The sequence below is a fragment of the Dipodomys merriami genome, unplaced genomic scaffold, assembly GCF_024711535.1.
Source record: "Dipodomys merriami isolate MVZ:Mamm:240054 unplaced genomic scaffold, mDipMer1.0.p SCAF_154, whole genome shotgun sequence".
NCBI lineage: Eukaryota > Metazoa > Chordata > Mammalia > Rodentia > Heteromyidae > Dipodomys > Dipodomys merriami.
Window position 1 is genome coordinate 498326 of NW_027202871.1, and position 13797 is coordinate 512122.

At 43.9% G+C, this 13797-nt stretch overlaps 1 protein-coding gene across 1 annotated transcript in view; it reads right to left on the bottom strand.

Moving 5' to 3' along the window:
• The window catches only part of Ppm1l (protein phosphatase, Mg2+/Mn2+ dependent 1L), a 188512-nt gene extending 175068 nt beyond the window's left edge, over positions 1-13444 (bottom strand). The window contains exon 1 of the mRNA XM_070022841.1: positions 12963-13444. Coding sequence (XP_069878942.1) covers positions 12963-13361 — 399 coding nt within the window. The 5' untranslated portion in view covers positions 13362-13444. The remainder of the gene's footprint in view (positions 1-12962) is intronic.
• Between the last annotated feature and the right edge of the window lie 353 nt (positions 13445-13797).

Sequence of the window (13797 nt, forward strand, 5' to 3'; positions counted from 1 at the left end):
TGGGAAAAATCTGAATATGGACTTTCTATGAGAAAATAGTATCTTGTGAATCTGTTTTTGATTTTTGTTTTTTGAGTCAGTCCTAGGGCTTGAACTCATGTCTCATGGTCTCACATGGCTTTTTTAGATCATGCCTGGTGCTCCATGCCTCCACTTCCCTCAATCAAATTTTTATAAAGCAGGAAGGTAAGTTATCTTCATCTCCATAACACAATGCCACCAGGGAAGATCCAGAGACAGGCACTCCTATACGCCCATTTTTATCCTGTCTACTCATCAAAGAATTGCCTCTTAAGCACCATTTCCAAAATACATGCCTGCCTGCCCTCTTTCATGTCTAAATCTGTTCATATTAAATAATCCTTTGGGGATAAACAATTTCTGTCTCCATGTAGCTCTATGAACCAGAGGAAGGCCTGTGACTCTAAGGTGAAATGCCACTGTTAGCATCCTAGTTCTTTACCCGCAAGGAGTTATCTAGCAGTTACTTGGATCAATTCCATGTTTTAAAAAATGAGTTTCATTTCCAAGAATTATTTGCTGCTTTGTATCACTCTTAGACAAACCCAAGACTAGACTAGACTAAGTTAGGCCCAAGCATAATATCTTAGACGCCAGGAATAATCAGATACCCAGGTAATATATAAGAGTTGTCAGGAAAGTGGGAGGAAGGTCAGAATGCCCATCTGGTTTCTCCTCTGAAATCACTGGAGGAAAAAAAAAAAAAAACCCAGGGCCTCAAGGCAAGAAAGAAACAGCGAATGTAAAGTGTTTTGATGTATTTATGAGTCTGAATTATCAGGCCAAGTACCCGGCTCTATATTCCCATCTGGTACCAAAGCTATGACTGGCGCTTAGATTAAAAATAACACATTCAATATGGCATTGTAATTATCTTCCTAAAACTGACTGCTTAAATAATCACATTAAATTAATCTTACTCTTAAAAACTTAGAGCTTATCTTGTTTCAAAGTAATGGCATGCAGAAATATGTATGTTCTTTAAAAATATGCCTACAACAGAAGAATCTCTAAATTTTTCTCAATTACTTACTCTATTAGCACGGAGAACATACAATGAAATGATACCATTCTCAAGTCTGTACAAATTTAATATAATTTTATAACATTTTAAACATTATAAAACTATATTCTGAATAGATATACTTTGATCATCACTATTCACTTCTTCAGATATTATACATTTATAACCACATATTAGGTGTAAAATCAAGTTCATTTCTGGGCAAGGCAAAAGATCTTCCAAGGTAAACTGGGATGAAGAGGTATACTGGGGCTTGAGCTCATAGCCTCAAGCTCCCTTAACTCAAAGCTTAATGTTCTACCACGTCAGCCATCCCACTTCCAGATTCTTGCTGGTTAACTGGAGATAAAAGTCTCCTAGGTTTGTCTGTCCTACCTGGCTTTGAACTGTGATCCTCAGATCTCAGAATCCTGAGTAGCTAGAACTACAGGGGTGAGCCACCAGTGCCCAACCCAAAAGAACTTTGACTAGACATGACTTTGTCTTCAGGACCCAGGCCCACTTAGTATGAGACATTTCAGTAAGTAGACACGCTCTCCTTACACAAGAAGTATAGAAATTAGAACAGGGATTCTACACATAAGAAATCCTAGATGAAATGATGACAACCGAGCTGGGGTGATAATTCAGCAGTAGAGTAGTTGCCTAGCATGCACAAATGCCCAGCACCGCAACCTTCAGCAAAATTGACACATGTGCCAGGGCAAGACAGCTCCTAAGCTCCCCCTCCAGACACGCCTCCCTCAAGGCCTCGAACTGTGGCCAGAGCTTCGTGAGGATGGCCTCCTCCAAAATCTGAAACTCCCTCTTTGGCTTGGTCTAGATTAGGGTATTACAAAACACTGCAGTTTACAAAAGCTGTCAAATTCTCAGCAGGATGAAAATCTTACTGAATTTGACACTAATTCACTGTCTAAAACAGGAGCTAAGAAAAAAGATGGACAGTGAACAGACCTTCTTTAGTGATTCCATATTCATCAGTAGCTTAACTCGAATCAACAGTCATGTATTACAGAGAAAAATCACCTTGCTGATCTCATATCCTCCTTGTTATTAGTTTATACAGAACAGAGAGAAACCTGAGTTAGAAAGTTAGCTTTCTTTTTTTTTTTTTTTTTTTGGGGGGGGGGTCTGGTCATGGGGCCTGAACTCTGGGCCTGGGCACTCCTCAGCTCTTCAGCTCAAGGCTAGCGCTCTACCACTTGAGCCACAGCACCACTTCCGGCTTTTTTCTTTTTGCTTATGTGGTGCTGAGGAATCGAACTCAGGGCCTCAGGTATGCAAGGCAAGCGCTCTACCACTGAGCCACCTTCCCAGCCCTGAAAGTTACCTTTCATGTGTGGGCATGGTAGCACATATGTGTGATCCCAGCATTCACAAGGCTGGAGCAGAAAGATTGTGAGTTTGAGCCAGCGTGGACAATAAAATGATTATCAGGAAGGAAGGAAGGAAGGAAGGGGAGGGAGGGAGGGAGGGAGGGAGGGAGGGAGGGAGGGAGGGAGGGAGGGAGGGAAGACCATAAAATATGAAATTCATATCTCAGTACCTAGGCAAGTCTATTTGCAACCCATCTGAAAGTAAGATGCTAAGTTGAAGCTCCTTCACGTCAATATATAACACACATATGTTATAGTACTGTTATCCAATAAGGTGGCTAATGTCTAGAACAAGGAATATTTCAGGCCACCTTCTCCAAACCCGTCTCAACTGTGTGTCCCACTCAACAGATACAATTTTAGTCTCGCTCGCATTTCTAGGTTGTGCGTTTCAGAACTGCTGGGCTCCTACCCAAAGTGAATTCGGATACGTCAGAGTTAATCACAGTGGTCATATTTGAGGCCACATTATTGGTTTAAGCATGGATGTGGGCCATAACTGTGGCCTGCAAGCTTTGAGGATGGTCTTCCTCCAGCTGAAAGAAGGCAGCAGGGCAGAGAGCTGCTTTTTCACATCCCTGGAAGTAGCTGCACAAAGACCACAGGACAGAGGTAGCCACAGAAGCTCTAAGCACCACCTTTGCATCTATGAAGGAATTTCTAAGATACTGACCTAGACATCTCAAGACACCAAGCTGCTAAATCAAAACCTACTTGTGCATTCTTACTTAACTTTTGTGTTTTTTTGGTTTTTTGGTCGGTTGTGGGCCTCAGCGCTGTCTCTGAGCATCTCTGTTCTCAAGGCTAACATTCTACTACTTATGCCACAGCACCACTTCTGACTTCTGAGTGGTTAATTGGAAATACAAGTCTCAAAGGGGGGCTGGGAAGGTGGCTCGGTGGTAGAGTGCTTGCCTTGCATGCATGAGGCCCTGGGTTCGATTCTTCAGCACCACATAAGCAGAAAAAGCCAGAAGTGGCTGTGACTCAAGTGGCAAAGTGCTAGTCTTGAGCTGAAGAGCTGAGCGACAGTGCCCTGGCCCAGAGTTCGGGCTCAGCGACAGACAAACAAAAACAGTAAAGTGGGCTGGGAAGGTGGCTCAGTGGTAGAGTGCTTGCCTTACATGCATGAGGCCCTGGGTTCGATTCTTCAGCACCACATAAGCAGAAAAGGCCAGAAGTGGTGCTGTGGCTCAAGTGGTAGAGTGCTAGCCTTGAGCTGAAGAGCTGAGGGACAGCACCCAGGCCCAGAGCTCAGGCCCCATGATTGGCAAAAAAAAAAAAAAAAAAAAACAGTAAAAGTCTCACAGGGACTTTTCTGCCCAGGCTTACTTCAAATCATGATCCTCAAATCTCAGCCTCCTGAGTAGCTGGTATTACAAGCATGAGCCACCAGTGCCCGGCTACTTTAGTGTTCGTAAATCTGCTTGCACTTATCACCTGTGGTCAAATTGTGAAAATGATACACCATCTAGATTCTAGATAGACAGCTAGAACTTCCTCTACCTGTAGACAATCAATTTGAGAGGAAAAAAAAAAAACCAATCTGTAAAACTGGAAGGGAATATTTCCTTGGTTGGCAAACTAGTGCTTTGTAAGGATGAGCTGCTATTGATCCCTGGAAACTTCTCTCTTTGGTAAAAATTACTTTGTATCTTTTTTTAATACAAATTGGATTATGTAGTTAATATGACCAGAGGAATGTTTTAATTATAGGACATAAAAATGGCAACAGTTTAATCTTAATTTATCTCTCACTGTTGAAGCCAGGCTGGGAGAAATAGCCTCAAACCAAAGAAACTTACTTCACATATGAAGATGAATTTCCTGAAGGAATCACGAGAAAAAACCAATTCTCCCAGGACAATGTGGAATTTCCTTGATGAAAATCTTTAAAAAAAAAAAAAAAAAAAAGATATTTCCTGTAGCTGAAGGCTTAAGCACTATATTTGGATTACTTGGATTACATGACAACTCAAAATCCCAGCCAGGCCACCTATGCAGAGAGAAAATTCTTCATTCTACACAGAAATTTAGAAAAAAAGTTAAGCCTTAAGATGAAAGTAAGCCAGGCACTAGTGGCTCATGCCTGTAATCCTAGCTACTCAGGAGGCTGAGATATGAGGACTGAAGTTCAAAGCCAGCCCAGTCCATGAGAGTCTTATCTCTAATTAACTACTCAGGAAAAGCTGGAAGTTGTGCTGTGACTCAAGTGGTAGAGCCCCAGCCTTGAGCACAAAGAAGCTCAGGAACAGTGCTCAGGCCCTGATTTCAAGCCCCAGGACTGGTATTAAAAAAAAAAAATACTATGTCTCAATTCTTACAAAATTATTTGGCCTGAAAATGTCCAATGACTGACTGCAAGTTAATTTATTTAATCAAAAGGATAAATGAAAGCACTTACTACATCAAAAAGAAGTTGTACATACTTATCGGAATAAAAATCGTTTCAGCCCAATGGCAATTCCATAACTTAAGACTTTTTTTTTCAAAAACCATGTTTTAGATTAACAACTTTGCTGGCTAAGGGTAGAATGTAGAAAATACAGTTTGAAATATTAAGACGTACTGCGCCAGAGTATAAAACCCCCTCTAGAGGGAGTCCTAATTTATAATGAACAAAATCCAGAATGTTAATTCAGAATATTAACATTGAAAAGCAAATGCAGTAAGTGTTCATTTCTCCAGGGAAGTCATAGGGTTTGTTGACTTGCTGTGCAATGGAAAATGGGTCTTTGATTTAGGAACTAAAACACACACATCACCTGTAAGCTACTTACAGAAGGACAGGACAAGAGAGGCAGTGGTGTGGCTGGCATAGGAGAGCTACACCTCTAGTGGTAGAGCGCTAGCCTTGAGCTCAGGGACAGTGCCCAGGCCCTGAGTTCAAGCCCAGGATCAGAAGAAGAAAGAAAAAAGAAGAAAGAAGAAAGAAAGGAGGAGGAGGAGGAGGAGGAGGAGGAGGAGGAGGAGGAGGAGGAGGAGGAGGAGGAGGAGGAGAAGAAGAAGAAGAAGAAGAAGAAGAAGAAGAAGAAGAAGAAGAAGAAGAAGAAGAAGAAGAAGAAGAAGAAGAAGAAGAGGAAGAGGAAGAAATAATAGACTAGATAGGATAGGAAAAAGATAGACAGACAGATAGATTGATTGATTTAGATAGGCAGACAGACAGACATCCAATGCATCAGCCTGCATGAGCTTTGCTGGGGCTGGACAAATGAAGTGTCCACTTCCACCATGCATCCAAAGGAGTGAGTAGCACCATGCATCCAAAGGAGTGAGTAGCATCATGGATGCTGAGCAGTGTCCAGTCAGAGGGAGCTGAATAGTCCTTAGCATCCCAGGAAGAGTGGAGAAAGGAGTCCTTGCTGGGCCAGGAAACAGCAAGGCCCCTTCCCTCAAACATCCTGCTGTCCCCACCCCTGGTAATAGCATACCTGGCAAACAGGAGGAGGGGAAGGGAAGAAGAAAGAGAGGAAGGGAGGGGAGAGGAGCAGTCTCATTCTTTTTTTTTTTTTTTTTTTTTTTTTTTTTTTTGGGTCCGGACGTGGGGCCTGAACTCTGGGCCTGAGCGCTGTCCCTCAACTCTTCAGCTCAAGGCTAGCGCTCTACCACTTGAGCCACAGCGCCACTTCCGGCTTTTTTCTTTTTGCTTATGTGGTGCTGAGGAATCGAACCCAGGGCCTTGAGCATGCAAGGCAAGCGCTCTACCACTGAGCCACCTTCCCAGCCCCGCAGTCTCATTCTTAACGGACTCAACTATCAGATGTCCTTTCACTTTAGAAAAGGTTTTAGCTAATGTTTCATTAAATTGAGTCCCATTCCCAAAAAACAGACAAAGATGGGGGGGGGGAGGATAGATACAAAGATAAAACATTTTCAGAGGAAGTAAGTAATCCAGTCTCATAGATTTCTACTTTATGGGAAAGCTATTCCTTTATCTGCATGTATAACTTTTATCTACACAAACATTTACTGATCGATTATAGATAGATTATAGAGTCTCAGAATCTATAATTCTAAAAGAAAGTGCCAATTGGCATTATAGTTCTATAAGTATTTAAAAAATGATAGCCTCCTTTGTTTATTTAAACTTGGACTTTGAAGATATATATTAAAAAGATTATAATCAACCATCACCAAAGCCTAGGCTTGACTCAAGTTGGTAGAGATAATAATATATTAAATAGCCTTCTGGAGTTGAAATACAAGATTGGCATCTAATCAAACAACACACCAACTCAGCAGTATAAACAAATCACATGTGTTAGGAAATGGTCTTGGTCATCAAAAATTTAATAAATAAACTGTCAGTGCTTCAGACTAAAGAAAAACTCTGCAAACATTTATACTCCTACCTGCTGTCCTGACGTCAAGCCTTTGGTACTTCCAAGTAAATATCAATCAGTATATTATATGATTGCTTATGCCAGGTTAACTATGGCACTCTAACCATACAAACTTTTTATAAGCCAATAGCCATAATTAGAAGGGAGTTTCTTTTGTAAATGAAGGGTCTGCTAGCAAAGAAGCAGGGTAGATGAGAACACTTTGAAGAGACATTATCTGCTATTTACAAACTAATTCTAGCTTCTACATATGACAGAAAACATGTAACCTATGTCTCTCTGGACCTGACTTACTTAACATGAGTTTCCCCAGGTCCTTCCATTTATTTGCAAATTATATACTATCATTCTTTCTAATGGATGAGTAAAATTCTATATGTATTACCACATTTTCTTGATCCATTCATCCACTAGGGGCATCTGGTCTGATTCCACACCTTGACCATGGTGAACAGTGCTGCAATGAACACAGTTGTGCCCATGGCTTTACTAGATCCTAGTTTGTAATCCTTTTGATAAATGTACAAGAATGGAATTACTGGATCATAAGGTAGTTCTATGTTTAGTTTTCTGAGGAATCTCCATACCATTTTCCACAAAGTTTACATTTCCACCAAGTTTACATTCCCACCAACAGTATACCGTATACGGTATACCAGTATACCGTGCCAGCATGTATTACTCTTTGTATTCTAAATGATGGGCCTTAATTTCCTCATCTACCAAATGAGAATGACACAGTAACTATCTCACAAAAAATTAAGAGGAAATAACATACATAAAATACTTGTAACATTGCCAACTGGATCATACTCTACTCTTGTTATTGTTACCACCAGTAATAATGGTTTCTTTCTCCTTTGATCCCAAAACCCCAACTGTCAAATTCTAAAGAAATTATACAAACTACAGTAGTAGCACAGAATTATTTACTTCAGCTAAGCACTGGTGGCTCACACCTGTAATCCTCATGACTCAGGAAGCTGTGATCTGAGAATCATGATTCAAAGCCCAGGAAAGTTCATGAGACTCAATTCTAATTAACCACCAAACAGGTAAAGATGGAGCTGAAGCCCAAGTGATAAAAGCACCACCTTAAAGAAAAATCTAAGGAACAAACCCCAAATCCTGAGTTCAAACCCCAATACCAGCACAAAATGTGATGTGTATGTCCATCCTTATAGAGGGCATGGTTGTGGTTTCCACACATTCTCAAAGGAAAAGCATGAGCCAAGAAAAGTTAAGAACCACTGGTCTTGATCTAAAGAATCCAACTGTGCGTCCTTTAGACAATTGTCCACATTCACTTTCCCTTCAGGGCTTCTAGGAAGTGTTGAGCTTCAGGACCGCAACCCCCAAACAGGTACCTGAAATTCAGCTTTTCTCTGATGTGAAATGGGTTTTCAAGCTGTGTCAAGTGTCAGTAACACCCATACTCATATGAAGCACATAAATCATCCACTTTTCTACACGCATTTCGCTATGAATACTGACAAAGCTGTCTCAAAAGATTGATGGTATTTCTTCCAGGTAGTATTAAACACATAGACACACAGACACACACACAGACACACACACAGACACACACACACACACACACACACACACACTTCGCCTATAGATAAAAATTGCAGGTGAGCCCAATACCAATCATTTTCCTAGCTACACATCACTTGTGAATTTTAAAAAATAATAATTTTCCTCTATCTAATTGATGGAATCTGGAAATTTTTTTGTCTTATTGTTTTAATCATGTGTTATAAAAGAAAATCCCTGCCACAGCTGAGATACATACACAATCAACCCTCCTCTCCTTAGAATGGTGGTTAAAATGTCACAAAACCCTACGAGCATAAAATTAGGACAGTTGCCTACAATGCCATGGAAACATAGCTCTGTAAAAAATTGCATGCATCAAGGTTGGTGCTGATGGCTGGCACCTGTAACTCTAGCTACTCAGGACGCTGAGATCTGAGGATTGTGGCTCAAAGCCAGCCTATGTTAAAAAAAAAATCTAATAGAATATATCCAATTAACTAGCAAAAAGCCTGAAGTAGAGCTGTGGCTCAAGTGGTAGGATGCCAGCCTTCAGCCCAAACAAATGAAAGGCACTGAATTCAAGTCCCAGTACTGGTACAAAAGAAGAAGAAGAAGAAAAAAAAAAAAAAAAAAACTCATGCATCTAAACAAAGTCACAGACTCAGAATCTAGTCTTCAAATTGGGTACTGTGGCTAATGCCTGAAATCCTAGCTACTCAGGAGGCTAAGATCTGAGGACAACAGTTCAAAGCCAGCCCAGGCAGAAAAGTTCATGAGACTCATATTTCCAATTAACCACCAGAAAACCAGAATTGAAGCTGTGGCTAAAAGTGGTCAAACACTAGCAAATGATCTCAGTGATAGCTCCCAGACCCTGAGTTCAAGCTCCACAAATCAAAAAAAAAAAAAAAAAAAAAAAAAAAAAAAAAAAAAAAAAATCTAGCCTTCAGCAGAACAAAACCAAAGACATAATTTTTGTCAAACAATCAAATGTTGAATAGGCTCAGAGCACTAGCATAGCTAGTGCTAGTGCTACTTCCTAAGAGACTAAGATATAAGACAGAATGCTGATTTATTAATTAAGCATAGAGAATATATTCCTTTCCACTAATCAGAAAATTTAAACTTGATGCCTGGGTGCTGCTTTCTCAACGTCCATAGAAATAGAATCCTGAATTAATAATCAGAAGTTCTTTGAAAGTTACACAAAGGGAGATAGAAAGGCTTTGTTAAGTCTGGTCTGGAGAGGGCCTAACATACATCTTAACAGCGGGTCTACACAGGTAATCTCTCTCTTTTGGATACTACTTCCTGAACAGAAGACTTTTCTTTGTCCCAGAGTTTTCCTCTTCCCCACCCTTCTCTCCATTAAAATACTTCCCTAACAAGGCACAAAACTGTGAAGAAGGGCACGCTTTCTCAGTGTTATTATCCTCTTTTTTAGATAGGAAACTTCCAGGTAAGACTGCTTAAACAATTAGCCAAGGTCAAGTATAAGCAGAGCAGAGGCAAAGCCATATCTCAAAACCTAAGCAGTAGCCCCGCAGAGTGCAATACACCTGTAATCTCGGTACTCAAGAGCCTAAAGCAATACAACTTTCATTTGAGGTCAATGAATGTAAGCTATTTAGTCAAGGCCAGACTGGACGACATTGAGAAATCCTATCAAAAAGAGAAAGGAAGGAAGGAAGGAAGGAAGGAAGGAAGGAAGGAAGGAAGGAAGGAAGGAAGGAACTTAGTTCCCAATTTAATCTTGGAACAAATGATGCCTTCATAATATTTTTCCCTTAGCTTTCTGCCATTAGTCTGATGTAAACATCCCTCCTCTGTGGTCTCATAACAAACAGCATAAGCATGCCATGATTTTTGGTAAGAGATAGATCTCTCTCACTACAATGAAATCGCCTGAGTTCTATTCTAAAAGTCACTTTGTATCCCTAGAGCACTATTAATCTAGGTGAATAGGCAAAGCAGTGTGCCGAGTAGTTCAACATACAGATCAACAAATCAAAGGTCCCAAATTAGCCTTGTAACCGTAAGATGGTCACAAGTCCTCAGTCCTCAGCATCTCATCTAAAAAATTAGGATGAAATGGATGTAATTGGATATACAAGGTTCCTTCTGGATCTAAAAATCACTACAACGGTAGATAGACTTGGAAATTTTTTTATGAATTACCTCAGCAGCATGAAGTATAATAAAATGAAATTCTACATTTATCCTCAAAACTCTCTAGCTACAGAAAATGTATAAAAATAATAGAGAGTTCAGTACCGGCTTCTTGTTTTCTGAAAGTCTATAACAGTCATCTGTACTAAAATCAGTGGCACCCTCCTCTGGTGAATGCAAAAGGATCTGAACAACATCAGAACTACCTGCTGGGCTTTGCTTCCAATGATACAGAAAGAAAAAACAAAAGGGAAATAGCACAAAAGTACTTAATGTCACTCCTCTAGCAACTCAGTAACACTTTTTATAGAAGCTTCCTACCTTCCCCTAAAACAAAGCCAAAAATGATGAACTAATGACACAAGGTTATACAGAAAATAGATATATTTTTTCAAAGGTATTAATAATATTATTTTGCAAGCAAACGTGAGCTACAGCAACAAGCATTTCATAGTTTAGCTAAAGATGACCATCTTTTTATTTTTAAAAAAGTTTAAATGAAAATCCAAATATATGTAAAATTCTTTTCGTTAAATAAAAGCATCTACCAAAAATTTTTCAACTTGAAACTTGATTAGGTCTGCGAGTTTCTGATTTTAGCAAATCAACTTAAAAAACATTGTTTTAGTCATCTAATTACACATACAGACTCAAAATATGCCAATGTATCATACCAGACAACCACAACCCAAAGTTTTATGATGTTATTGTTACATCATACTGCCAATTACAAGTTAAAATTTTAATCCAAATTTTAAAGTAAAAGTGTGCTTTCTAAGACCAGAATCAGATTCCCATCCACCAACTACTTTCAAATCAAAGTCTATTAAGCTCAATAAGTGACTTACAAATGAGAAAATGAATGCTTCCTTTCACCCCAGAGAATCCAGAAACAAAAAAATGAAAACACAGACATTCTGAATCCAGCCAACAAAACACATCAGTCATTACACTTGCTGGCAACCTTGTCACTCAGGTGTGTCTTTATCCGGGTACGTAGTGTCTCTACCTCCAATTAACTTCTCATTTTCCATCTACCTGTGGTCAAGGGGAGGGCTCACTCCCACGCCACACAGGCCACAGAGAACGTTACAAAATGACAACTACTGGGAAACATTCATTCCGAAAGAAAATAAAAGACTAGATGGAAAACTGCTTTCAGTGAGCTTCTGTTTTGTTTTTAATGGGAGTGGGGTTTAAATTCGGGGCCTACAACTTGCTAAGCAGGTGATCTACCACTGAGCCACACCTCCAGACCCAACTCAGCCCACAAAACAAAACAAAACAAAATAAAGGCTTGATTTAAAGTTTTTCCTGTTTGTCAACCTCGGTAAAGTGGGTTCTGCAACGCAGGAGAATTAACGGAAAGATTCGCAGATGGTGGGTGGAGAATGCAGATAAGATAACCAATTAAAAGCCTTCCTCGTGTTTACCCCTAACCAAGGCCAAGGAACCAGCAAACGTCAGAGAGACGGTGTAGTTTCCTACAGCTCCCCATAGTCCTGGGGGTGGTGAGGGGCCGGGCAAGTTGGATGGAAGATGGTGAAAAAAGAAAAAGAGGAGGTGCGGGTTACAGAAGAATAAGGCCAATTAAAAACCCAAAAAAAATAAAAAAATAAATAAATAAAGGAAGGAATCTTAAGTATGGAAGCAATGGATCTTGGTTCCACACTGGCCAGCTGAGGAAGGTGGGGCGCCCGGCCTGCCCCCTCCGGAGCGCCGGCGGGGCCACTTGTAACACACCCCTGTCCCGGCCTCGGGGCTGGGAGCCAGGACCCCCCTGACCTCCAGGCAGCTGAACTCCCGCGGGCCATCAGGGGGGAGACGTGTGGGAGAGAGGTGCAGACGGGCCTCCCGCCCCATCTTCCGATCCCAGACGAACCCCACACGAGAGAGCCAAGAAGCCAGAAGGCCCGGGCCACCCTCGATCGGCGGGGGCGCCGGGGTGGGCCGGGGCCCCGCCAAGGCCGCGGGGGCTCCTCCGTCCCGTCGCCGCGCTCCTCACACCCGCGGCCGGAGAGGCGCCCGGGATGCCGGCCGAGCTGGTGGGGAGGCGCGCGGGGCCGCCCGCGGGGTTCGTCCCCGGGGCGCAGGCGATCGCCGGGCGCCCCTCGGCCGTCCCGCCCCGGCCGGCAGACGAAGGGTCTTTTCCTTGGGAGGGCGTCCGACAGAACTCTTCCTTGGTGGCTAATTCGGACTCTATTCTGAGAACAGGGGCGCTGAGACCCGGGGCGGGGGGGGGGGGACCAAGGGGGCGGGGATCCGGGCAAGGGCAAAGTTCACTGGAAATGTCAAGACCGGCACAATCACACTGGCCAGGTCACCGACTGTCTGTCCCAGCTTGGGTCTCCCCGCTGTGGGGGACCCCGGACCCCAAAGAGCTCTGCGTCAAGAGGTGTTTGGGGGCCAACTTCGGGGCATCGCCACGCCCCTCTCACATGCGCCGTCCAGACAGACAGACAGACAGACAGACACGCTGCCAACCCCTACCTCGCCGCCGTGCCCGTCGAAGATCCCGAAGATGGACGGGTGCGTCTTGTTGGCCAGGTCCGTGAGAACCTGGAAGCGGTCCTCCATGTGGTCCCGGCGGCCCTGGATGGAGTAGACGGCCACGTTGTGGCTCTTGAACTCCCAGGTCTTGGAGAACTCGGCCTCGAGCACGTCCAGCCCGCCCAGGCGGTCGTTCTGCATGATCTCGGCCACCTTGCCCTTCACCATCTTCACGGCGTCGCGGCTGGACTTGACGATGGTCTTCACCTCGTCCGTGTGGAAGAAGTAGCTCCACAGGGCCAGGCTGACGCACAGCAGGAACAGCGTCTCGGGTCTCAGCAAGAAGTAGCGCATGATGCGACCCAGCAGAGACAGCAGAGTCATCGTATCCTCTATCATTTAGCACCGCCGGGGCCCCGCCGCCGGCAGCCGCGCGCCCCGAGGGCTCGCGGGGTGCGGGGCGCGGCAAGGGCGGCCCGCGGGGACCGAAAGTCGGGGTGCGGGGCGCGGGGCGCGCGGGGCCCGGCGGGTCGGCGGGCGGGGACCCGCGCGGCCGGCGAGGCGCCTTCCCCTTTTGTCTCCCGCCCGGCGGCCCGCAGGCCCGCGCCGCCCGTCCGCCCTCCCGCCGCCTCCCGCCGCTCTTTGTGAGCCCGCAACGACGCCGGCGGCGGTGGCGGCGGCGGCGGCGGCGGCGGCGGCCGCGGGTCCCGGTCCGGCGAGAGGCACCGAGTGGAGTTGCGCCGGGCGGGCGGCGAGCCCGAGAGTTCGGGGCGCACGCGCGGCCCCCGCGGAGTTCCCCCGCCGGTTCCCGGGAGCGATCGGCAGGTGAGGCGGC